Source organism: Anser brachyrhynchus (assembly GCF_964034855.1).
Source record: "Anser brachyrhynchus genome assembly, chromosome: 25".
Taxonomy (NCBI): domain Eukaryota; kingdom Metazoa; phylum Chordata; class Aves; order Anseriformes; family Anatidae; genus Anser; species Anser brachyrhynchus.
The window spans coordinates 5,188,317-5,211,239 of NC_137718.1; the positions used below are offsets into that span (position 1 = coordinate 5,188,317).

The 22,923-nt window shown below is 57.5% G+C and overlaps 1 protein-coding gene across 5 annotated transcripts in view; it reads left to right on the forward strand.

Annotated features, from left to right (window-relative positions):
• OPCML (opioid binding protein/cell adhesion molecule like) overlaps positions 1 to 22,923 on the forward strand; it is a 332,104-nt gene that overhangs the window by 206,110 nt on the left and 103,071 nt on the right. For 2 of the 5 annotated variants that reach the window (XM_080568130.1, XM_080568132.1), the window contains one exon: positions 21,618 to 21,702. In XM_080568130.1, the coding sequence (XP_080424256.1) occupies positions 21,618 to 21,702 (85 nt within the window). The other 3 variants (XM_080568134.1, XM_080568133.1, XM_080568129.1) reach the window with 3 other exon arrangements.

A 22,923-nucleotide genomic window follows, 5' to 3' on the forward strand; every position in this document is an offset into this window, starting at 1 on the left:
ACGAAGGGTTTGGTTTGCAAGGGTTCGGCGTGGAGCCAGGGCTCAGAGGAAGGCGAGCGCCGTGCAGGGCACTGCTGCTGCAGGTGGGAGCGCAAGGGGTGGAGGGGAGCAGCGGTCCCCCCTCGGCGGCTGGGGCTGTGGTTGATCGGGCGGCTCCTTTAACGTGCTCTGCTTTGGGGTGCTCCTCTCTGGGTCCTTCTGGTCCTTATCTGGATCAGCATCACCCGATTAAACTCGGTCAGCTCGCAGCTTCCACTCTCTGTGTGTACGTACAAGCACGTGCGTTTGCATAAAGTCACTCCTAAATCCCCCAGATAGTTAGTGGTGCTGTTCATCTACTTCTCGCACTTTGATGGGTCGATCATTTCGGCTCCCTTGGCGCTAGGTGCAGCATAAAAAAACACTCGGTGGCCCCTCGTGCGCATGCGGTGTCCCTTCCTGGTGCTGGAAAGGCTCAGCACCTCTCCGGTGATGCTGCTCGTTCCGGGCTGTCCACAGCACCCCTGGTCGGGGACTGCACTGCCGGGGCATTAAGACCAAGCCAGAAGCAGGTTTTTCATTCCCCACCAGCAGAAAGCCCTTCCTGCGCCTCCCTGGGGCGTGTGCCCCCGCAGCAGGCCGTTTGGGTCAAGGCTGTTTGCTTTTTCTTTTTCGTTTCCCAGATTTGGTCTGCAATAGCCTGTCGGCCTGGCTCGTAAAGGGCTGGTTGCGTGCAGGCATCAATGCCAGCGTAGCAGCGTGCACCTCCCCTGCACCGCTCTCCTTGGTAGAAAAATTGCAAAGAATTCCGCTGTTTTAAAGTTCCGTTTAAATTTTGACTATTCCGAGGGTTTTTTTTAATATTGTTTATACATTTGTATGACACGTCACCAGTGAAGCAGGTTAATCCTTGCTATGTTTTCTTTTGTTTTTAAAATAATTAAGGGCAGCTGCTACTTAAAGTCAACCAAAGCATCCTACTTCTCAGATAAAAGTGCCTTTTGTTTGTTGTTGTAATGAAGCAGTTTTGACATCGAGATGAAAGCCGCGGCTGTTTGTGTTGTAAAAATGGTTTTGACGCCATTTTTGAACAATGTCAAACTGTTTCCTTACATTTAGAACAAGACACGCTTTGATCTAGGGAAAAAAAAAAAAAAAAAAAAAGATGTTTCAATCAGAGCTAAGCAGCAGCAGCCCTTAATGATTTTAAAATAGGATCAAATTGTAAAAATGTTTCAATCACTGTGTTATGTCACATAATGACATCCTTCTAGCTGTTCCGTGTGATGTTCAGCATTGCATTTAGCATCGTGAAATGTTGTAGAAATAATTCAAAATAATCTAAAATGCTGAAACGAAATACTGAAATTGCAAAGTGACTCTTTAGAGTGTCAGAGGAAAATTCGGGTTTCTGGCATTTTTTGGAGTTGTTGAGCTCATCAGAAGCAAGCCTGCGTGCGCATTTGCGTTTCTGCATTCTGAAACGGAACAAAACCAAAGTCGTGGAGAAGTTGGAGGCACCTTGGGAGGTGGGAACACTCCGAATCGACCCGTGGCAACGCGGAGAATTCGTGTACTGCAAGGGGAGATGCTTGGGCGGTGCAGTGGAGCTCTCTGGGCCATGGGATTTGCACATCCCAGCGCTCAACCAGGCCCTTTTGGGTGCTTTTGGGTGCTTTTCAAAATTCCCAACCAATGTGGGGAGGCGAAGGAAGGAGGCGGCAGGGTTTGGCTTTGCATCCCGCAAGGGGCAGGGCGCTGCGGTACCCGGCTCCGTGGGGACACCCCAAATCGTGGTGCTGCTGCTGAGCGCCTGGGCGGGGGGGTCCCGTCGCTGTCCCCGCATCCCCAAATCGTCAGCCGAGCGCGGAGACGTCGTCTGACAGACGGGTCAAGGAGGAGAGGTGCACGCAGGCTGCTCTAATCCTGCGAGGGGAGGCTGTGAGCGCTGACGGTTACCTGGGGACCCGGAGATACCAGAATCCCTAACTTAATCAGACAGATAACGGGAACGGCTAGAGATGAAGCAGGAGCAGGAAATGCCAAACAATAGGAGCCAGCCCCCCCCGGGCCCCCGTGCTGTGCCTGAGATAATAAACTATATAAAAATCTGTCACCGTGCGATAAGTGATGAATTAGAATCAATTATATGTTTAAAATAATAGACCTCCCCACGGCGCTACCCTCCGGAACGGGGATGGCTCCTGCCTGGGCTCGGTGGCATTGACGAGCGGCTTGCTGGCACTGGCGCTGGCGGAGAAGGGACGCTCGCGGCCCCTCGTGCCATCTAAGCTGGCAGCAGAGCTTTTGCCGTTTGGTTTCGCATTTATTTCCCCCCCATGCAGCGCGGGTGGTGCCGTGACCTTCAGCTCCCAGGGCTTGCAGGCTGAGAAGCCACCCGAGGAGCGTGGCAGACCCTGCTCCATCATCCTCTGCAGTCGGGTTTGGGCACGGACCAAGCCCCCTTCCGAGCCCCCTTCCCAGCTGAGGGTTTTGCTGTCCAGATTGCAGCCCGCTGCTGTTGGTTATTTCAGAGACTTACCCTTTTTCTTGCACGTGGCCTTGCTGCCGCCCCCTGCGTGGAGCAGCTCTGTCAGGAGAGCTGTGGGCAGAAAGCCACAGCTGCCTGCAGAGAGCCGCCCAAAAGCCAGGGGGACAGCTGAAGGTGGGAAAATGTAAGGCTGACCCCAAGAATGATGTGTGGTTTGCAAGTGCTGGCCTGGCACAAGGGCTGAGCGTCCTGACTCACCGCGATTGCAGCAGGCACATGCCTGTGGATGTGCACGGACAGGGAGGAGCGCGCCCGTCCTGTCGGTGCTTCCTTTGGGTTGAAACTGGAGATGTTTGGTTGTCTGACCATGCTGCTTGCCCAGGGGGTCAGGAGGGGGCCTGGGGTTCACCCGGATGTCTTTTTGGTTGGCTGCTTTGCTAAGCGGGCGAGCCTCCTGTGCTTGCTTTTCCTCCAGGAGCTGCGGAGCTGGGCTCCGTCAGCACCCTTCCTAGGAGCGCTTCCAACCCCAGGCTGTTTAAACACACCCCTAACCCCGCTCAGGTGTTCTCAGGTGGGTTTGCAGCGATGTATGTTGCTCTAAAGCCGATATTTTTCCCACTGAGCTCCATCCCGGCCGAACTCAGGAGGTGCGTGGGGAAGGAAAGGGCACGCAGGCTGGGCTGATCCTGCCCCGTGCAAGGGTTTGGTGCTGCCTGGGGTCGCTGGCATTGCCAGCCCTGCCGTGCCTCCCCATCCCTCCCAGCTCCATCCAGGCACAAACGCTGCCCTTCTCCACCCAGACCCCTTCCTTGCGGCACGCCGGGGGCTTTCCCAGCTCCTGCACGGACAGGAGGGAAAACACTTCTCCTGCACCAAAAGTCGCGCTGGAAACCTGTGCCTGGCTCGCTGTGTTATTTCGTTAAATAGCACAAGTTGCAGCCATAAAGCCCCTGGAAGCCTGCGCTAAGCAGGGGCGCTGGGACCAGTGCTAATGGATTGAAGTGAGCGGCTCACCAGCCACAGGGGTGCCCTGGGATTTCCCTTCTGAATCTTATTTACATTCGGACTAACAATAGCTCCCAAGCCCGGCTATAAATAATTTCTAGGAAAGAGTTGTCTAATTAAACGTACAGCAGCAAAGAAAGTACTTTTAACCACAAGGCTGGTGTCCTAATGAACGTAATCACTGGATGGGGACAGCTTAGGAAACAGAACTTGACATCTCCCTGCGGAGGCAGAGAGATGGAGGGGAAGCATACTTGGGGAGAATTCCCAATCAATATTTAATTGCATAGCATGTAATCTGCCTTAGTACTTTTTAAAATAAAAATGAAACCCCCGCGGAAACCGGAGAACCTTTAAAGCAGATTTGAGGAGGGGGAGCCGCTTTTTTTTTTTTTTTTACAGCTGCCCGGGGAGGGAACAACATCTAGCTGCGTCTGTGGGCATGCAAATCGTTCATAAAAGGCTACGGCCCACAACGCGGCCCGGATACGGGGTTTGGCAGCGTGGATTGATAGCCGTCCCCGTCCTCTGTGTCCTCCTGGTGCCTCGGTTCTGTCGTCTGCCAGCAGGGAACGCAGAAATCCCCCTGAAGCTCACGGGCGTCCAGCTGCGGATTGCGTCTCAGAAATGTTTTGGGAAGGAAAAGGAGTTACCCACGCGCACCGTGCCTCGTATCCCAGCAGAGGGGTGCTCAGGAGTTGTTCGCCAGCCAGCCCAGGTTTCCCGTAAGGGAAAACCCAGAGAGTGGTGGGAGCGGGTGAAGGGCAGAGGCTGTGTGCTGCAGCGTCCCGATGGCTGTGAGGCTTCACACCAGGTGTGAACGGAAAAATCCAGCATGGAAAGGTGCCCTGGGGACTGTCCTGCCGCCGGTATCCCACAAGACCGCTGCTTGCAGGATGGGGCTGATGGAGAAGGAGCCATGCCCGCTGCCCGTTGCATTTATAAGGGCATGAAAGCCTGAGTCTGGGGGTAAAATAAAAGCGTGGAGCTCGCTGGCAGATCGTGCGTGCTGCCTTGTGCCCTCCTGCGCGTTTGTGCCTCCCACAAGGCTGGGATGTAAAATCAGGGAGCCGGCTGGCCTACGTTAACACGTCCTCCGTTGGAGACGCTGGTTTATGCCGGTGGGGCCATTTTGTTTTCCATCAGGGAGAACTGGGGAAGAAAGCAGCCCTGAAAGGCAGCTCCCCTCAGCCTGTGGCCATGGGAGGTGCGCAGGGGGGGTGGCGGAGGCCTGGCCGGTCACTGCCGGCCCTTGGCCAAGGCGGGCTCCGTCCCCAGGAGAAAATCTTCCATCTCCACTGCGATTAATCTGATCGGCCACTGGATGTCAATGTTGCCTCATCCAATTACAAGTGGGAAAAGAGCCGCGGCTCCGGGACGAGCAGCACAGGAGTAGCAGGGGCTGGTGGTGGTTTCTTCTGCAAAGTTGGCAGCGAAGCAGCGCAGCGCAGGGCCGGTACGAGGGCACCGCGGAGGAAACGGTCGCTGCTCTCGTTTCGCTCAGCCGGGGTGGGACTCGATCCAGGCTGCCTAAATAATTACACTAAGAGGGACAAAAAGCCTCAGCAGAGTGCAAACCTCCCCTCTTCGTGCCCAGCTCGGTGCGTGCTCGGGCGCTGGGAGGTGGCGGCGGCCCCCGCGCGATGCTCAGCGCGGTGGTGACGTGTCTGTCCCCGTGGGGCTGGGGGCAAGGAAGGTCTGGGGACGTCTGAGCAGAAAACACGGCTCTGGCAGCGGGGGGATTTACAGCGGAGAGCCAAAGCAGATCTGGATTTAAATTTTGCAGCTTGGCCTCCCCTCCGTGATCCATCTTCCAGCCAGTTGCAGGGAAGCACAGGCAGCAGCTGCATCCTGCCAAGATTCATGAGCAAGAACGCCTCTCCCCCACCTCCTCCCTCCCTCGGACAAATATTTTAAACCCAGGCCACATTTTCGGAAGCAGGTGCAGCAGCCAGCCTCTCCCCAGCCTCTCTGCAGGCACAGATGGGGGCAGCTCGGGGAGGGGTGCGAGTCCTTGGGACCGTGGGGGCTGGCTTTTGGTGTGGCTCTATATACCCAATATATATTAGATTTATGTACCAACTGGCTGTGGCCAATATACCCAATTTTGGGGCGGGTGTATGGCTATGACCCCCCTGGGATGAGCAGGGATGGGGTGAGATGCGTCTTGGTGCTCTGTGGCGCGGAACAACTTGATGCAGACCTGCCTGCAAAGATTTGGGGTGCTGAAGCCGTGCGTGCTCTCCCCTTTTGCTGGAGCAAGGGGAGTGAGATTGGGGTGCTGGAGAGGGCTCCTTGCCCTTCCTTGCACCTCTGCAGCAGTAAAAGGGAGGGCATTGCTCCCCCGAGCTCCCAGCCCCCTGCCTTTTTCCCTAGCAATAAAAAGGAAGGGAAATGGGACTCGTGGTTTCCATCCCTTTGGAGTTACTCACCCTCCTTTCACATCGGGTTCATTTGCGCGCGTTAATATCTCAAATTTAATGATAAGTCTAAGGGAATTCATTTAGAAGATAAATAAGATGTTATTAGTACATTAGTGGCAAAAAATGTGCAAGGACACTGCTAATCTAAGGTGAAAATGCCTTCCTGAGCGAAACTTAATTAGCAGATTGTGTTCTATTAGTGACTTTTATGGGAAGTTCATGAAAATGAATACAAATATGATCCAAGCAGCCTCTCCTGTGAAGTGGGAGCCTTGCTGAAGGGTCCTGGCTCCCACCACTCTCTTGGCAGGGATGTGGTTTTCTGCTTTTAGGGGCAGTGGCTGGAGGGTGCTGTGCACGCTGAGGATGCTCGCAGCAAGTGATATGGGGTGGGGGAATTGGAAATGGTTTTCCCTCATTTTTTCTCCTACGTTTGAGCAAGCATCTGGTCGGAGCTGCTTTTCCGTGATAAAGGCGAGGGTGGTTATGGGACCCCCTCCATGCATCACATTTTCTGGTGGCAGAGGGTGCCCGTCCTGTCTCTGCTCGGGGATTTACCAAGAGAAGGGGCCCAAGTGGGGCCAGAACATTGTGGGGCCATCGCAGAGACTCGGTGCCAGCCTGCCATGTGCCGGCAGACCTCTGGTCCTGCAAGCCTGGCGGTAGCTGCAGGGGATGGATCCTGTCCAAGGACATCATGCAGCTTTTAAAGAGTCCCCAGCAAGCCAGAGGGTGCCGTGCGGCTGTCGCTGCCGGGCGGGTGGCCCTTCTCCTCCTGGCATGCCCTGCAGAGCCGGTAGGGCAGCGACACCCACGTGAAGGAGCCGCGGAGGTGACATTGGCGGGTCCTCCTAGGTTTTGTGCTGAGCACCAGCTCTTGGGGTGCTTCCCGAGCTGGAAAACATTCCTGTGCCACGTGTGGTCCCAGAACCGTACGGACGACTTGGGAAGGAAAAACGTCTTGGGATTAATGAAATGAAATGGAAGGGCTGCTCTGATTTTGGTCTTTCCTCCTGCTTCTGGAGCAGCTGCCACTGGCATCAGCGCCTCTGCTCGCTCTTTGGCCCTGTGGCCCCGGTGTGACAACGGGAGGTGTCCTGGGGGGTGCTGCTGGCTCCTGCTCATGGGACCAAAATCCAGGGTGAGATTCTGGCCTTGGTCAAAGCCAAGCTGCCATTGGGGCGGCCAGGAGGTCTGGCTGCTGCAGAGAGAGGCTCCGTGGGCCGAGAATTAGCGTTAGAGCAGTCGCGTGCCCTTAGCAGACCTGTCCCATCCCTTTTATTTGTGCAGGATGAACCCGGGGATCCCTGCCAGGCTTTTAAGGCTGCGGAGGAGTCCATTAGTTCCCATTACCGATGCAGCTGGGGGTTCAAAAGGCCCTTCCCTCCTCCCTGCGGGCGCAGGAGCATCCGTGCAGGATCCGGCCCTTGTCGGTGGCTTCACCGAGCAGAGGCGGAACAGCGAAGCAAACGCACGGGGAGTCATTATTCATGCAGATGATCCTCACAATTCAATAGAGGTAATTAGGGGAATGATGGAGGAAATTAGCACTTTCTGTGGGTTTATTAATATTAATAAAATGATTCCACGGTTAAAAATAATAATAATAATATTAATAAAATAAATACAAAACTGCAAAAGAGCCCTTTCCAGCTACTCGATGTGAGCCTGCTGCAGGCAGCCGTCAGTGGGTGGCTGGAATTCATCGGCAGAGCCGGCGTTTTTCCCTCTTGAAAGGTGTCACAGAAGTGATGGAGGTCCATCACAGGTCGTATCTGGTCTCCTGCATCAGCAGGAAGAGCTGGAGCTCAGCAGCTCCAAGCCTGTCACGGTTTAAGAAGCCTTTGGACTGTTCTCTCAGTCGTACGGTCTGAGTTTTTGGGTAGACCTGTGTGGTGCCAGGAGTTGGACGCGATGATCCCTGTGGGTCCCTTCCAGCCCGGGATATTCTATGATTCTACGAGCTCTTTCTTCAAGGCACCAGCGAGCTTGGTGGCTTGTCTTCAGCGTGCCGACAGCCTTGAAAAATAGGTTTGGATGTCTTCCGAGACCTGCCTCTGATCCTCGTGCTCTCTTGCTTCTTCGCTTGCTCTGCCTCTCGTTATCCTAGCGATACCAGCAAGAAAAATGCTCGCATTATCCCCGCTTGTTAGAGGCTTGCTCTGAGGTTTGCTCCAGGGTCTGCTCTCCCTGTCCCCTCCCGTACCGACCACGGCAGGGATCTGTGGGCCCCTGCCACCGATCCGTGGCACGGCCTTGGGAAAAGTGGTTCATCCCTCTGTGCTGGGTATGCCGGAGAGTTTGGGGGCTGTTATTTGCCAAGGGTGAGAAGATTATCATATTAAAGACGGCACTATGTTATTAATGAAAATACATGACAAATGTATTTAAACGTGTAAAACTTTAATTAGAATTTTTATTATTAAAATATTGCTGAAAGTGCTTACCACAGCCCTCCGCTTTCTTTTGAGATCAGGACTTTTCCGGTTCTCGTGTGCTGAGAAGGGAATTTGAGGTGAGGAAGGGAATAACTGGTACTAGGGACTGGGACTAACCCGAACCCGAACCCCAATAACTGGGACTTTTGCCTTGGATCCTGGGCGCAGGATTAGGTCCTGCTGTGCCCGTGGGAATACTTGGCTAGACTCGGCCCTTTTAGGATGGCGTTGGTGGAGTTTTGCAGACATCAGAGCACTTCCTTGCTGGCGGGGAGGGACATCTGGAGACGTTTGGTGTAGGGCCGGGAGCTGGGCTAAGCTCAGCGGAGGCTGCAGGGGGCTGCGTGAGAGGTGAGGTTTGGGCTTGTGGCTTCTCCATCCGTGGGAGGTGCGTGCACCCAAAAAACTTACCTGGGGAGGAAAAAAAGGGTGCTCAGAGCCCCTGTCCTGAGCTGGCACTAGCTGCTGAGGTCCCAGGCTGTGTGCTCTGTGCCCCTTCCTCCCCAGCACACCCGGCACCTCCCTGCTTGGGGCTCTGGGAGGAGCTCGGCTTGGTTTTGCTTCTCCCGGGGCCGTGAAGGTGCTGGCAGCAGCTCTGTGCCGGCTGACCCCATTGCGTTCCCCTTGCCCTGCGCGTGCTGCCGGTTCCCAGAGCCTCCCCCTGTCTTTATTTAAACGGGAAAGGATCAGAGCGGCTGAACCCCTTGCTTTAATGACAGATTCCATTATATTAAACGGTAATTGCGGGAAAAAAATCAGTGTTCCTCTAATTAAAAAAAAACCCACAGCAAGATGTGGCGGCTTTCCACTCAGGTTTTGCGTGTGATCCCCAAAGACTTCAGCACCTTGTCCCCGGGGTGCTCGCACCGCACCCACCTCTGGGGCTTCGTCCCCAAGCGCTGCAGCTCCGGGGTCAGGAGCCAGCCGGGTTTCCCTCTCCCGTCCTCTGCTGTGGCAGGAGCCGTGCCCAGCGCCGTATATCCTGTGCTGAGGTGGCAGAGCTGGGAGGACAGGCGGATATTTTGATTCCAGGGAATTTGCAGGGCTGGCAGTTTTAAGGGGTAAGGGGGGAGGGGAGGAACCCTATCTCCCAACTTGTAAATTAAGCAGATCTGGTCGGGAACTGTCATCAGAGGAGAAGAAATATGAAACCTCTGGGGCCGTGTATGCAGAGTAATTTTTCTGACTGTAACTCTACTTAAAAGAGAGGCTATGATGAAAATGCTTAGAGCATTTTAAATGGACCCGACAAAGATCTGATGCAGCCCCAGTGAAGTCTGTGCAGATCCTTTCGGGTGCTGGCTTGCTCTACACTCGCTCGTAGCAGAGCTTCGTGCACGGCTGAGAAATGAATCGCCTCCTTCTCCCTATTAACCAGAAATATTCAGAGATGAAGGAGGAGCAGCAGTGCTTTATTCCCAGTATTTATGTCGGTGGGTTGCAGTGGAGCAGAGAGAGGTCAGCGGTGCCGAGGGGAGGCACCGGGGGCTCACCTCCCACCTGGGACCAGGACGTGGGGGGTCTCCCGGTGCTGAACCCCCCGAGAGGAGCTGACCTTGAAACGCAGCCAGGGGTGTCCGTGCTTGCCGGGCTCCCTGCGAGAAAGCAAACCGGCCGCAGGAAAGATTATAGAGAAGGTTCATTTTAAAGAATTCTTAAAAAAAAAAAAAAAGCAGGAACCTTACAGAAGCTCAAAAACGTTATCCAAAATGAACTCGTCTTGGGAGGAAATCAGCCCCAAAAAAGCAGCAGAGATGCATGGGGACCCCTTGGGGGATGGGTGCATCCCCCCACCCCCTGCTGCCAGCCCTCCTGCCTCTGGGCTCAGCTCAGACAGGAGCCGAGAGCTCCGACGAGTCCATCAGCAAGATGTTTTGAAGGCTTGCGTGCCTCGGGAGAGCAGGCACGTGTGTAGGTGCAAAAATGAGCGTGTCAAGGCAGAGGCAGGCTCCCGGGCTCCTCCAGGTCGGTGGTAGACAGGGCGAGGGATGCGCTGCTCCTCGGTGCATCGCTTGGGAGGTTCGGGGAGTCCCTCGGGACTCAGCGCCGTGCTCGGGAGCAGGATGGCTGCACCGGGAGCATCGTCCCGGGCAGCAGATGGAAGTGCCTTGGGTTTATTCGGAGGGGCACGGACAGGGCAGGGCGGCCACCACCGTGACGTGGTGTTTTGGAGAATGATGTGCCAGGCTGGCCAGCCTGGTGGGGCTGTCCTCCTCCTGCCCTGGCATCAGCCGTCCTGTGCCGGGGAGGTTTCTAAGTGCCCAGGGCACAGCCAGAGGTAGATTTAGGGGGAGCTGCTGCTGACCCTGGCTGCAGGAGCTCAGTGAATGCCCCAAATCAGTGCCCCGGGAGAAAATACCAAAGCTGGGCTTGGTGGCTAGTGGGAGATGGGGCAACAGGACGAAATGAAATGTGGCGTCTAGAGTTCTCCTCGCTCTTCCTGCTCCCCTCCTGCCTCCCCTGGATTCCAGGGGGGTGAGGTTTTCACCCCGCGCATCGGGAACGATATCTTTGAGGAGCCTAGCAGCCATTTGTTTTCCCTTTAATTGGCTAGTGGGGAGAAAATAACGAAGGGAAGTCATGCAGGGGAAGTTCTCATCGGTGCCGTTTTTGGCAACAGAGTCGCAACATCCTAAATTTATTTATTTAATTGCGTTATTAAAAGTATAAATAAAAATAAATCCGGGAGAGCAGCCGGATCTATGCTTTGCATCTCTAAAATAGAACCATAAATGCCAGGGAGCACTGGGGGAATGATTTATTAGCCTGTTATCATGAGTGACTGGGACGCTTTCGATGGAGTCCTTGCTAATTTCTAACAGCTGCATTAAATCACAGATGCTATCAGCTATTATAAAATAATCACCCAGCGGTCTGCAAACCAGCGCGAGCCCAGGGTCAGTGCTGGAGCCCTTCATTTGTTTCCCATCTCAGCCCCTCCGATTCCTGCTAGGGGGAAATAAATAGGACTCGTAGTGGCCTCGTTTTATCATCCAGAAGTTGACAATAAATAAAACCTCCGCAAACCTTTTTCTAAAAGGAGTTTGGGGCTGGAATTTGCAACTAGAGGAAAACCTTGTTTTGCGCTTAAATACGGCCACGCGATGTCAGGGCTCCTGGGTCCTATTTCCAGCTCTGAAGGGGAGCCCGCGTCTGCTGATTTATGGGGCGGGCTGAGGCTTGCAGGGCTTCTGCCGCAGGCGGGGAGGAGGGAAGCAGGTCGGGTGGCATTTAGGGACGTCTGTCTCGGCTCCTCCGTGCTTGTTCCTCCGCGCCGTTTCAGACAAGTCACTTAAATTTCCCTGCAGCTTGACTGCCTCCCTCTCGTTTGACAAATAACGCCTGTGTTTATGTGGCTGGGCTCCAGAGGGGGTTAATGCTCGGCCTGGAAATCTCTTTAGAAGTGCCAATTTGTAGCGGCAGAGGAACAGCAACCAACAGGAGAGTGTTTCTGGCCCAGGAGAAGTTAGCAAGAGGCTGCTCATCGGGACAGCGGCGAGCAGCAGTAACAGGGACACCCCGAAAGGGCGAAGGAGATGGGAGGGAAAACCACAAATGAATAAAAATAAAGCAGTCAGGAGGCAAATGCCACCCATCTGCAACGCTCGTATTTTCCTTGGCGGCTCTGCTTGCTGCTACAAGAGCTGCTTAATGTGACAAACGCCGGCTCTAACAACGGCGCACGGGAGGCGACGCGGGCAGGGGGGTGAGGAATGGGGCTCGTGGCTCATCACCTTGTCTGACACCCGCACCTGGGGATGAAGAAATTGGGGTGTCCTGCACCTTCCCACCTCCAGCCTGGGGTGTTTGTGGGTGACCCAAACTCCTGGTGCCAGCTCCGGGTGCTCCGAGGCACGGGGACGATGCTCCGAGGCAGGGATGCTGCGCGGAGCGGAGCCCTTGGACGGGCACCGGGCTTTCAGGATGGTCTTGGGCGAGCCTTCCGTCTCCCCAGACGTTTTTGGATGCCTTCGTCTTCTCGTGCCTCGTTATCCCCCGTGCCAAACGGGCTAACAGGCTTTGCAGCCTGCGGGTTGTTTCCTTGCTGCAGCATCGGAGATTGTCGGGTTGTCAGCAGCGCGGAGATAGCAGGGATTGCTGACAGCGAGCAGAACGGAGCTGGTGCTGTGTACAAAAACCTTGCTCAGCCTTTGAAACTGCAGTCAAACCCTCCCCCAAGGTTACTCCTGCTCATAAAGCATGCTTAGTTTTCTTTGCTGCAAACCTAGATTTAAATCCCAGATTCCAGGCAGACCTGGGCTTTGAAGAGAATTGGGTTGGAGTCGGGAGCGAGCGGCTCAGGCCAGGCTGACTCTAAAAGATGAATTAAAGCTGACCCGGGAAGATGGAGACGCTCGCAGTCACACCTCGGCTTTGCGGCTTGCATATTTATCTCAGCGTGCCCAGTGCCACTGGGAATAAATCAGCAGCGGCACGCGCGGCGCAGGGCCTGGCACTCGCTGCTCAAACCGAACTCCCCGGGAACTTCTCCAGACATTGCAGGAGCTGAGATCCTTCCCTCACCATTTATTGTTTTCCCCTTTTCCCCCGCTCTTCAGCCCTTAGAAGAATTTCAAAGGGGAAAAACCATCATCTGCGCTGGCCGCAGAGAGAAGAGCCTGGAAACCTGGAGAATTTTTATTTCTCCGGGGACTTGCAGCCCACGAGGCTCGGGCGTTTGGGGCAGGCCGAGGAGAGGTGCCGAGACCTTTACCGGCCTAACACAACCCCCGGCTGTGCCCAGCAGCATCTCGGTGCTGTGCAGGGATGGGGAACGGGTGCATTTCCCCCTGTTTTGTGGGGCTGTGTTGCTCCACGGGGGTGTTTGGGACCGTCCTGCCCAAGAGGAGAGGATGCTGCAGGGTGGGAGCACGAAGCGCGGTGCCTCCGCTCTCCTGCCGCAGGGCAGAAGCTGTTGCTTGCAGGGAAAAATCAGGTTTTCAAGCTCCCATCCCTTTCCCTATAATTAGTCAGTTATATTTTCCCCTCCCTCCCTCTTTATCTTTAGATCTTGCTGTCTCGGCTGCTCTGCCGATGCCTCGGCAGCCTGAGGTTTGCTCTGGGCTGGCAGAGCTGTGCAGGGCACCGGGGCGTGCAGACGGAGGTGCCTGGGTGGCCTGAGGATGGGCTCGGTGCTCAGCCCAGGGCAGGGGCTGCCTGCTCCTGCCGCCCCCCCGAGCACGGCAGTCGGTTGTGCCTGCCCAGCCAGCACCGAGACGGGTGGTTCTCCTGTCACCTGGCCGGGAAAAAAGGGCAGAGCGTGCCGGGGAGAGAGGGCAGAGCTGCTTTTCCTTTCTTTGGCCTTCCGAACGTGTGCTGGGGGCAGCGTTTCTGAGTCTCCCAGGGCAGCCGAGAGCCCGGTGTTTCCCTGTTAGAGCATCTAGCGTAGGTGGCACAACTGTGCTCTGATCATTTAGACGTCTCTGTATTTTGTAAATAAGCCCGGAGGCTACGCGATGGCATCATATTTAGAAATAAGATGAACAGGGCTCTGCGCTATCTATTTATTTGTTCTTTCATTCATTCGGTTAAGAGCTCACAAAGCGCTTTGTGAGCATCCATAAAATGAGCCTTGAAATGCTCCCAGGAGGTGCAAGAAGCATTTTTGCTCCGCCGGGCTGACGTGGGCACCTGAGCGAGCCCCTGGTGGGCTCAGGAATAAATCCCAGCTCCCGATTTTTGTTTCTAGCCTGTAACGGGAAGACTTAAATTCACATTGCATGCCCATGCCGAGCAGTGCCGAGCCATTTCTGGCCAAGATCCTCTTTTCCTGCGTTTCTCCTGCTTCTGGACTGATTTGGGAGCCTCGCTGTGCCTGCACACCTTGTCGCAGTGAGAAGTCACCAGGAGGTCCAGGAGCACGGCTCCAGTGATGGAGAAACCTTGTTTAGCCCGGGGTGGCTTTGCTCTCAGAGCTCACTCCCACCTGCACGTCTCATTTGAGCTCCCGCACCTCGCAGAAGCTTTCAGACCCGTCCGTGCTCCTGGTCCCCTGGGGTGGCCTCAGCTGGAGACCTCCACCCTGTGCCCAACCTCCTCCCGGGTGCTGCCTCCCTTCTCTCTCCACCTTTTCGGCTCCGGGGCCACCAGACCACGTTGCTGCCCTGTGCTCGAGCCGACGAGAGCAGGGGGGGGGGCTGGCGGTGCCGCTGCCCTGCTTGCAGGAGCTCCTCAGCCTCTGCTGTGCATAACCTACTTTCTGCTCCGCTCGCTCTAAATAGGACACGGGGCCACGGCACGGCAGGGGCAGTGCGCACACAGGTACCTGCCTCACGCTCAGCTTCCCCCGAGCAGCCCCGGGATGGAAAAGCAACAGCCTGGGGGGTGGCACCGGAGCGTTTTTCTCTTTCTCCGTGTTTTCTTTCTCTTCTCTGATTCTTCTTCCCACTTGCTCCAAATCCCTCCTTTAGTCCCCGGTCTGATTTTCCCGTACCTGGGCTTCCCACCCTGCTGGCAGTGGCGCGGAGTCTGCTGGGGGCAGTGGTCCCAGAAGGGTTTCCTCCGGCTCTCCGGGGGCTGTGCATGGGGCGGGATTTGGGAAGGGGCTGGTGGAGCCCCGAGGATCTGCAGCCCCCTCGGCTGCTGCCGGCAGGGGCTGGGCAGGGTGATGGGGTGGGTGCTGGTGCCACGGGGTGGGTTTGTAGTGCTGTGGGGTGGGTTTGCAATGCCATAATAAGGTGGAGTAAACCAGCCAAAGCCATTGTGCATCATCATTACCCCAGGGGTCCAGACCCCTGGAGTCCCATTAGGGTTCAGTTGCCCAAACCCCACTCCAAGCACACCCTGCTCTGCCTGTAAAGCAGAGACGACGCCGTTTGCAGAAGCTGCCGAGGAATTGCAATGTTTTTGTTGCTCTGTTTGGCAATTTTTTTTTCAAAACAACGTCCTCCACGTAGGGGGCTGAGCTTTCTCGTGTTTTCATATGGAAATGCTTTGGTAACGAAGGGAAATGTCGCAACTGTAATCACCCCCTGACCTCCCCTCGAGAGTGGGATTTTAAGGAAAAGCCCACATGGGAGCTGAAAACTTGCCCAAACGCACTAAATACCAGCAGCAATGGCAACAACAAATCTTGGCATCGTAAAGAAAAATCTCAACATTTTGCTTTCCTTAGGAAAAAAAATAATCCTGGATTGTTGTCAGAAATGCTGCTGGAAAATGAAATCCTCAGGTTTCAAGCTTTGTGAGCGATGCTGCGATGGGCTCGGCACGGCTCTGCGTTACCTGGGCATCTCTCAGCCTCTTTGAGGTCTGCTTGAGCAGCGCGGAGTGTTTTCAGGGTTTTTTTTTTTTCTTTAATTTTCGGTGTAATGGGGAGGCTGCTTTTAACTCTGCAAGGTGGGTGTCGTCAGAGCTGCCTCCTTTTAGAAATTCGGTTGTCAGGTTTTCCCGTGGTTTGAGCATGCCATATGTCTCTGCTTCAGCCAGGGATTTCAGCTGCACGCTGAGCATTAAGTGTAAAGCAATCCCATTAAAACCAACAGCCATCGGGGAGAGGTTGAGCCTGGCTTTGCACGTCCTCCTGAGCCCCGACCTGCCTCGCCGTGGCTTTAGCGCGACCCGAGGCTGGGCTTGGCTTCCATAAAACCTTTTTCGGGGGGTTTTATGGAAGCTGGGAGGATTCGTGCTTGAGTGTAGGGCACGGGGATGGTGCCAGAAGGATGGTGCCAGAGGGATGGGGAGCTCCCCCAGTCTGTCTGCCCCATGGCTCCACCGAAATACGAGCAAATTTGCTCTGGTGGTGCTGTGGATTTGTCCTTGCTGCTTCCCAGCTTGTCTACAAGCGCTTTATGGCACGGTGGGAGTGTGCTAAGCCAGCCAGACCCCCCAAAATCTCCTCTGCATCCCTGCAGCCGTGAGGTTCAAGCAGTCGGAGGGGATGACTGAGCAGCTCGGCTCGACTTTGCATTTTCTGCCGAGGCGAGCTCGAGCCCCGCGATCAATTTGAAGAATAGGCTGCATTTTTTTCACAATTACCTCAGCGCTTTTTTGCTAAATTCATGCGATAAAATGCATTAAATGTAACAGCACGGAAAATAAAAGTTCGGTTTGCGGAGAAATCCTGATTTAGTGTGAAGATAAAACAAGATAAAACAACTGGAGAAATTAAGTGGAATAAATAAATCCTGCCCGATAGAGCCGAGGGTGACAGACGGGGAGGGGAGGAGAGGTGGACGCGCTTTGCATGGCGAGCTGCTGGTGTGCGAGCAGCTGGGCAGCGGCCAGGCCAGCTGCTGGATGGCTCTAGGAAGGCTTTCATCCTGGAAGGGCATTTTCCACGGGGAGAAAAGGTTTGGATGGTGCTTTTTGCTGCTCCTTGTGGGGTTCAGAAGGATGCCGTGTGCTCAGGGGTGGAAGTTGGGGTGCTGCTCGCGCCGTGCCGGTTGCGTATCCCCAAACGCACACCAGCCCTCTTGCTCCCGGGCTCGAGGTACCGAGTACTCGTTTTTGGGGGAAGAAACCAGCAAACGGGGAAAGCAAGAAGCAGGGCAGGGTGTGGGGGAAGAGGTGTTGGGATGAGTTGCCAAATCCGCCGGGTAAAAATTAGCAGCTGCAAGTGTGCAAGAGAAAAGGTGGAGAAGGAAGGGGGTAGGGACAGATGGAGAGAAGGAGGGAGAGAAAGAGGGGGTGGGAGAGAAGCGAGGAGGGGACAGTAGTGCAGAGAGATATTAGTTAAAAGCCCTGTACCCCGAGCCCAGACGCCATCTGCATGTAGCAGGGTACCAGGCTCCAGCTCTGTATCTGCCAGGGAGGATCGGTGCGCGCCTTGGCCAGCCGCTGTGCCCACCGTGTCCCTGAAAAGAAATTCCTCGTGCCCCAGCCGGGCGCTCCGTAAAGCAGCCCCGTTTTTAGGAAGCACCGAGCAGCTGTCTGCGAGCAGGGGACTCGAGAGCAGAAAAAATCTTCTCTGGGGGCTCCGGAGGGAGAGCTGGAGAACTTCCACCAGCGCTGGGGGCGAAGCCCTGCGAGCAAGGATTAGCTCTTTGATTAAACAAGCCCGCGTCCTCCGAGGACTGCTCTCCCCTGCAGCTCTGCTGGCTTTTTCTTCCCTGGGTGAAGCCTTAACCCCTTCCATCGCAACAGGGCTGAATGGCTGAGGGAACCAGGGCTTAACTTGGAAGAAAAATGAAAGCTGTTTCCCGTGACCTTCACCTGAAGATCCGCAGTTTTCTCTGCCTGCTGGGGGCTTTTGGCGAGGGCACGGTGGCTCGCTGTACCCACTGCTCGCTCGCTGCTGCCCTGTGTCCGTGCTTCCCCTGTCCCAACCTGCTCTCATGGGCTGTGAGCTCCCGTGTCTTGCTGCAGAGGAGTTAGCAATAAGCCTTGGGGGCTTTTTTGGCTCCTCTGGGTGAAGCTGTGTCCTGAAAGGTGCTTGTGAGCGGGGCGGTGACGCTTGGTGGCCAAGTGCGTAGGGTCCTGGTGCCCTGGGGTCTCCCCACCTCTCACCGCGTTGGATCTCAAGGAAGCCAGACCCGCTCCCTGCTGCACAAACAGCACCTCCGTGCTTCCCTGAGCTGTGTGCAGCAGGGGGAAATAATCGGAGGCTGGAGACTGAAGTCCAACGTGGCCACGCGTGGGTCCCGGAGCCCGCGGGCTGCTCCGCGGTGCTGTGCAGAGTGGTGCTGCCGAGCGGCTCGGCGGCCCCCGGGCTCCAGTCCCCGACTAATTACTTCTAGGCCTGTACTCTTGACATTTGCAAGCTCCTGATTAGAGCAACGAGGGAGAAATCTCCAAGGGAGATGGAGGCCAAACTGCGCCACTAATAAAAGCTGAGATTGACAATCGGCTGGGAAGCCAGCGACGGGGAGGTGGAGGGACTCGTCCTTGCAGTCTCGGTTTCTTTCTGAGCCTCTGGGATGATGAGAGAAGGTCAGGGCTTGTTAACGTCACCGTGAGGAGCAGGATCTGCCACGGCCATATGCCCGATGCCCCCAGGGCTCGTGCCAGCCTCCAAGTCCCTCTCAGCTGCGTGATATTATTAGACATGGACCTGAGCTGAGGCTACCTGCAGAATATCCCGTACGACCTCAGGTCTGCAGACTGTCTAGGTACAAAGCTGGCTCTGCTTCCGTGCCTTCCAGCTCGGTGTTTGGACCTCAAACCTGCAGCCTCCTGCGTTTTGAAGTCTTCCCTTTGCCCTTTTCTCCCGCACGTGCCAGCATGCTCCCGTCTGACACCACGCAGGAGGTGATGGTGACCAGTGGGACCCGCAGGTGCTGGTGATGGGACGGGCCAGGAGAGGATGTTGTGCTTGCTGGTGCCGCTTTTGGATGACGCTCCCAGTGCCGAGCATCACCATGAAACACCCCAGCTCTCGTGCGGGACACCAGGGTGGGAGCTGCCCTGGGGGGGACGTGGCAAGGCAGGATAAGGACTGATGGGGCCAGAAGCTGGTGTGCAGCGGGGACGTGCCGCCCCGGGCATGAACATCATCCCCCGTGCTCCCAGGGAAGGAGGGAGCTCGGCTGCAGCGAAACCTTTCTCCCCTCCTTGCATCTCTGCGCCCAGGTGGCCTCGGGGCTGAGCGTGGTGGAGGCGCGTTGCCCGCGGTCCCTGCAGAGCTGCTCCAGGCTGCTGGGTCCGTACCCGGTTAGGCAGGGATTTGTTCCATAAATACGCACAGCGTTGCCTCCCCAGCCCCCTTGTCCCTCCCCAGTGCCCCACAGAAGCTCACCTGTGCCCAGCTGTCTGCCGCAGCCAGCTACCTCTTTACATCTGTTCGTGGAGACGTGTCTCTTTAGCCCCCGCAGAGGCTCTTGCTGAGGCAGCGAGGCTTTTTCCCCTTTAAATCTCCCCTTTCCCGAGCTGCACCATCTCTGGCAGGCTTCCTGCTGCACGCTCCGTGTCCGCAGCTCCCTGCCCCGAGGGGCAAGCACCATTTCGCCCAGCTGAGCTGCCGGCCCCGGCAGCGTCCTCCCCCTGGAGCTCATCCCGCTGCTGGAAGAGGCTCGGCAGCACCCGGGCTCGGGCTCTGCTGCTCCTGGGGAGCCGCGGGGGGTTCGTGCTGCCTCCTTCCCACTGCAGCCACGGCTCCTCTGTGGGGAGCAGACCGGGCAGGACACGGGGTGTCCCTCCTCCACCCCAGCGCTGGGTGCACGGCGAGGGTCAAGCCAACTTTTTGGCGAACGGAGAGCTTTCTGGTGGAAAACTTAGCCCTGCTTTTCAGTGCTTCCCCCTCTCGGCTCCCCGAGTGCCCTATTTATCCAGGCTGCCGCGAGCGTCCCTCTGGTGCCTGCAGCCATCGCTGGTGCCGGGAGCCGGCGTGCGGCTCTGCAGCACCAGCCTGTGGCTAGGGCTGTGTTTAGGGTCTCTGTGTCCCACTGCCGCGTACAAAGGACCTGCAGTGCTGATAGCGAGGCTTGGGAGCACTAAATAACCCTTGCACATCTCTCCTCCATCGGTTTTAGAAGCCATGCATGGGTCTCTGCACCAGGTTGGGTCCACAAATTAGCTAAAACTCTTCCACTAGCCCTTACGCTCCTCCCGTAGCCCCTGGAGGGGCTTGATCCCCATCCCAAAATTCACCCAGCAGCCCGGGGGGGTGCCCTTTGGGTTGAGGCACCCAACGAAGCCCTCGTGGTCCAGCCCTCGCTGGGCACGGGGAGCTGTGCAGCACGGTGCGGGGAGGCAGCAGCGTGGCGTTGGGCCCCTTTTGTTGGGCGCAGGGATGTGTCCGGGTGGTCACGGGGGTCTCGGTGCCCCCACCTGCTCTTTGAGGGGATAAAGGGAGATTTTGGGCCGCGTCTGACCCAGGAGTTTGTTGGTGATGTCCCGGTGCGAGCGGTGAAGCCCTGCAATGTCGGAGCGGGGACGGGGCAGGGGGATGCCCTGGGGCTCCCTCCCCGCCCGCCCCACGCTGCGGGGCCCCAGGGCGCCCCTTCCCCTGCCCTGCCCGCGGGCGTCCTCCCGGCCCCTCTGTGCCGCACACACGCGGCGAGAAAACCACCCCAGCCCCGCACACAGCGGGGAGGGCGCAGCAGCAACAGGTACCTGCAGGGAGAGACCCCCTGGGCTGGGCAGGGGAGCCCCCCGCTGTGTATTTTTTGGGGGGGGCGGGAGGCAGCGCAGCGGTGCAGTGCTGCAGCGGGGGGCCGAAGCGGCCGAAGCGGGGGGCGCGGCGGGGGGCTGGAGCGGGCGTCCTTCGCCTGCCAAGCACGCCACCGCCACCGCCACCGCCACCGCCACCACCGCCCCGGGTGTGCGGGTGCGTGCGGGAGCCCAAGTGGCGGTCAGCGATGGAGCCGCTGCCATGACAACCCCGGGAAGTCAGCCTGCGTGCCGCGCGGGGATGCTGGCGGCCGGCGGGGCTGCCATGCTGCCGCTCGCCCGCGCCCCGCTCCTGCGCTGAGCGGGCACCGGGAGGGCGGCCTCTGCCTCCGGGCTCTCCTCCTCATCATCCTCCTCCTCCTCCTCATCCTCCTCCTCCGAGGCTCCGGGACCCGCTCGGAGGAGCCGGGGAGCAGCGCGGTGGGGACGTCGCCTGCAGCTCCGCGGGGAAGTTTCGATCTTGCGTCAGAATCGGCGTTTGGGGAGCTTGTGCTTTTTTTTTTCTTTTTTCCCCTGCTTTTTTTTTTTTCCCTGCTTTTTTTTTTCTCTGTTTTTTTCTTTTCTTCTCTGTTTTTTTTTCTTCTCTGTTTTTTTTTCTTCTCCTTTTTTTTTTTCCCTTTTCCCCTCTCTTATTCAAACAAAAGAGCAGCAGCCAGCCGGCGACCCAACTCCGAGCCCATTTTGCTCCCCCAGCCTGCTTTTATGGCCGCCCTCCCTTTCCTGCCAGAGACACTTACGTTTCCTCCTCGGGTTATAAACTTTTGATGCCAGATCTCCGCAGCGCGTGCCCGACTGAATCTTAAAGTAGCGTCTCGAGCAGGCACAGATCTGTGACCTTCATCTCTTGCTCTGCACCTTCTCTCCTCCTCTTCCTCCTCCCCCCGGCCCTCCCGTCCTCCTCCCTCACCCAAGGATACTGGGGACTCCCTCCGGATGCCGCTCGGCAGGCTCAGTGCTCGCAGGCTGCCTTTCCAGGGGCTCTCCTGATCTCCGTGGAGCTCCGCATCGCTCGCCTCCGCGCCCGCCCCGGTGGTTTTGCTCCCCCCCGTCCCCACACACACGCACCCCCTCCCTCCTCTCCCCCCCTTTTCGCTCCTGGTGGCCTTGTCGGGTGTGTTTTTTGCCTGGTGGAAAAGTCCCTGCTGCCCAGGATGGGGGTCGGTGGGTGCTTAGCCCTGCCCTGGAGGTGCCTAGTCGTCCTCTGTCTCAGGCTGCTCTTCCTTGTGCCCGCAGGAGTGCCCGTGCGCAGCGGAGATGCCACCTTCCCCAAAGCTATGGACAACGTGACTGTGCGGCAAGGGGAGAGTGCCACGCTCAGGTAGGAGCCGCTGCCTTGGCGGGGGGCAGGGTGCCGGGGGGGCATGGAGAGGTCTTGTCTGCGCCTTACGGGGTGGCCGTGCGCCGAGCGGGGCTGCCGAAGAGTCCTGGGACCCGCTGGCGACTTCGCATACCGGGGGCTCGTCGTGGCGGGGGACCCCCGGCTCCGGGGAGGGGGGAAGCGGCGGCAGCGCGGGGCTGGCAGCCTCCTGCCGGTGCTGGCGGGGGGCTGCGGGTGCCAGACGCGGCGCTGACAAAGGGACCCGGGTGGCAGACGGTGACTTAGCGCCGCTGCCGCGCCTGAAGTTGTCTCGGTGCGTGCGGCGGGCGGGGAGCGAGGGGGGGGTCCGCGCCGTGCCACCGCATCGCCAGCGGGTCCTCGGGGCTGCCGCGCCTCGGAGGTGTCAGCGCTTCGCCCCGATCCCTTTATAGTCTCCGCACGAACCCGTTAATATCGAATCAATCTTTTACTCCAGGGGTGCATCTTATGAATTCTGATGGATGCTTTTACCTTGCGCGCTTTGCCGTAGGAGAGACGCAGGCAGCTCGCCCGCAGACGGGCCGCTTCGAGGCTGCAGAGCGCAGCAGATATCCCTTTGCGTTTCCTGAGCGAGTTACAGGTGTGCCCGCTGCATTACCTGTGTAGGAGATCAGCTCTCGGTAGCCATCGCAGCGCTGAGGCCGGAGGAGCAGCCCAGGGCTGCGGGCGGCGCTCAGCTCCTGTCGGGGCTTGGGGTCGCGCCGTGGTGCTTCAGCCCTGGCACCCTAGGGAGGGCCTGAGCCGGTTTGGGTGGCTGGGAGAGCACCCGGGGATGTGGGGAAGGAGCACGGGGATGCCGGGCGGGGAGAGGAGTGAGTCCGGAGGAGCCAGCCTGCTGCTTTCCCTGCAGCAGCGAGCAGCGTGCCCCAGCCCCGGCAGCGCGAGGCTGGCTGCTCCCTCCCTCCAACCCAGAGCGTCGGGGCTGCAGCAGCGGGGAGCAGCGGCTCTTCCCCATGCCAGGCACGGGGATGGCACAAGCGAGCCGAGTGTGTCACGCTCCACCTGAGCCGTCCCGGGACTGCAAAGCTGGCGCTGGTTCGAGCAGAGGCTGCTCTGCTCGCCGGAGGCACGGGGGTCCGGTGGGCTCTCCGTGGCCGGCGTGGTTTTGTAGAGGGTGAAACGTTTGGTGCGCGGTGTGATGGTGGGAAACAGCCTCTGGCTGAGGTTCTGTGGTGCCCACAC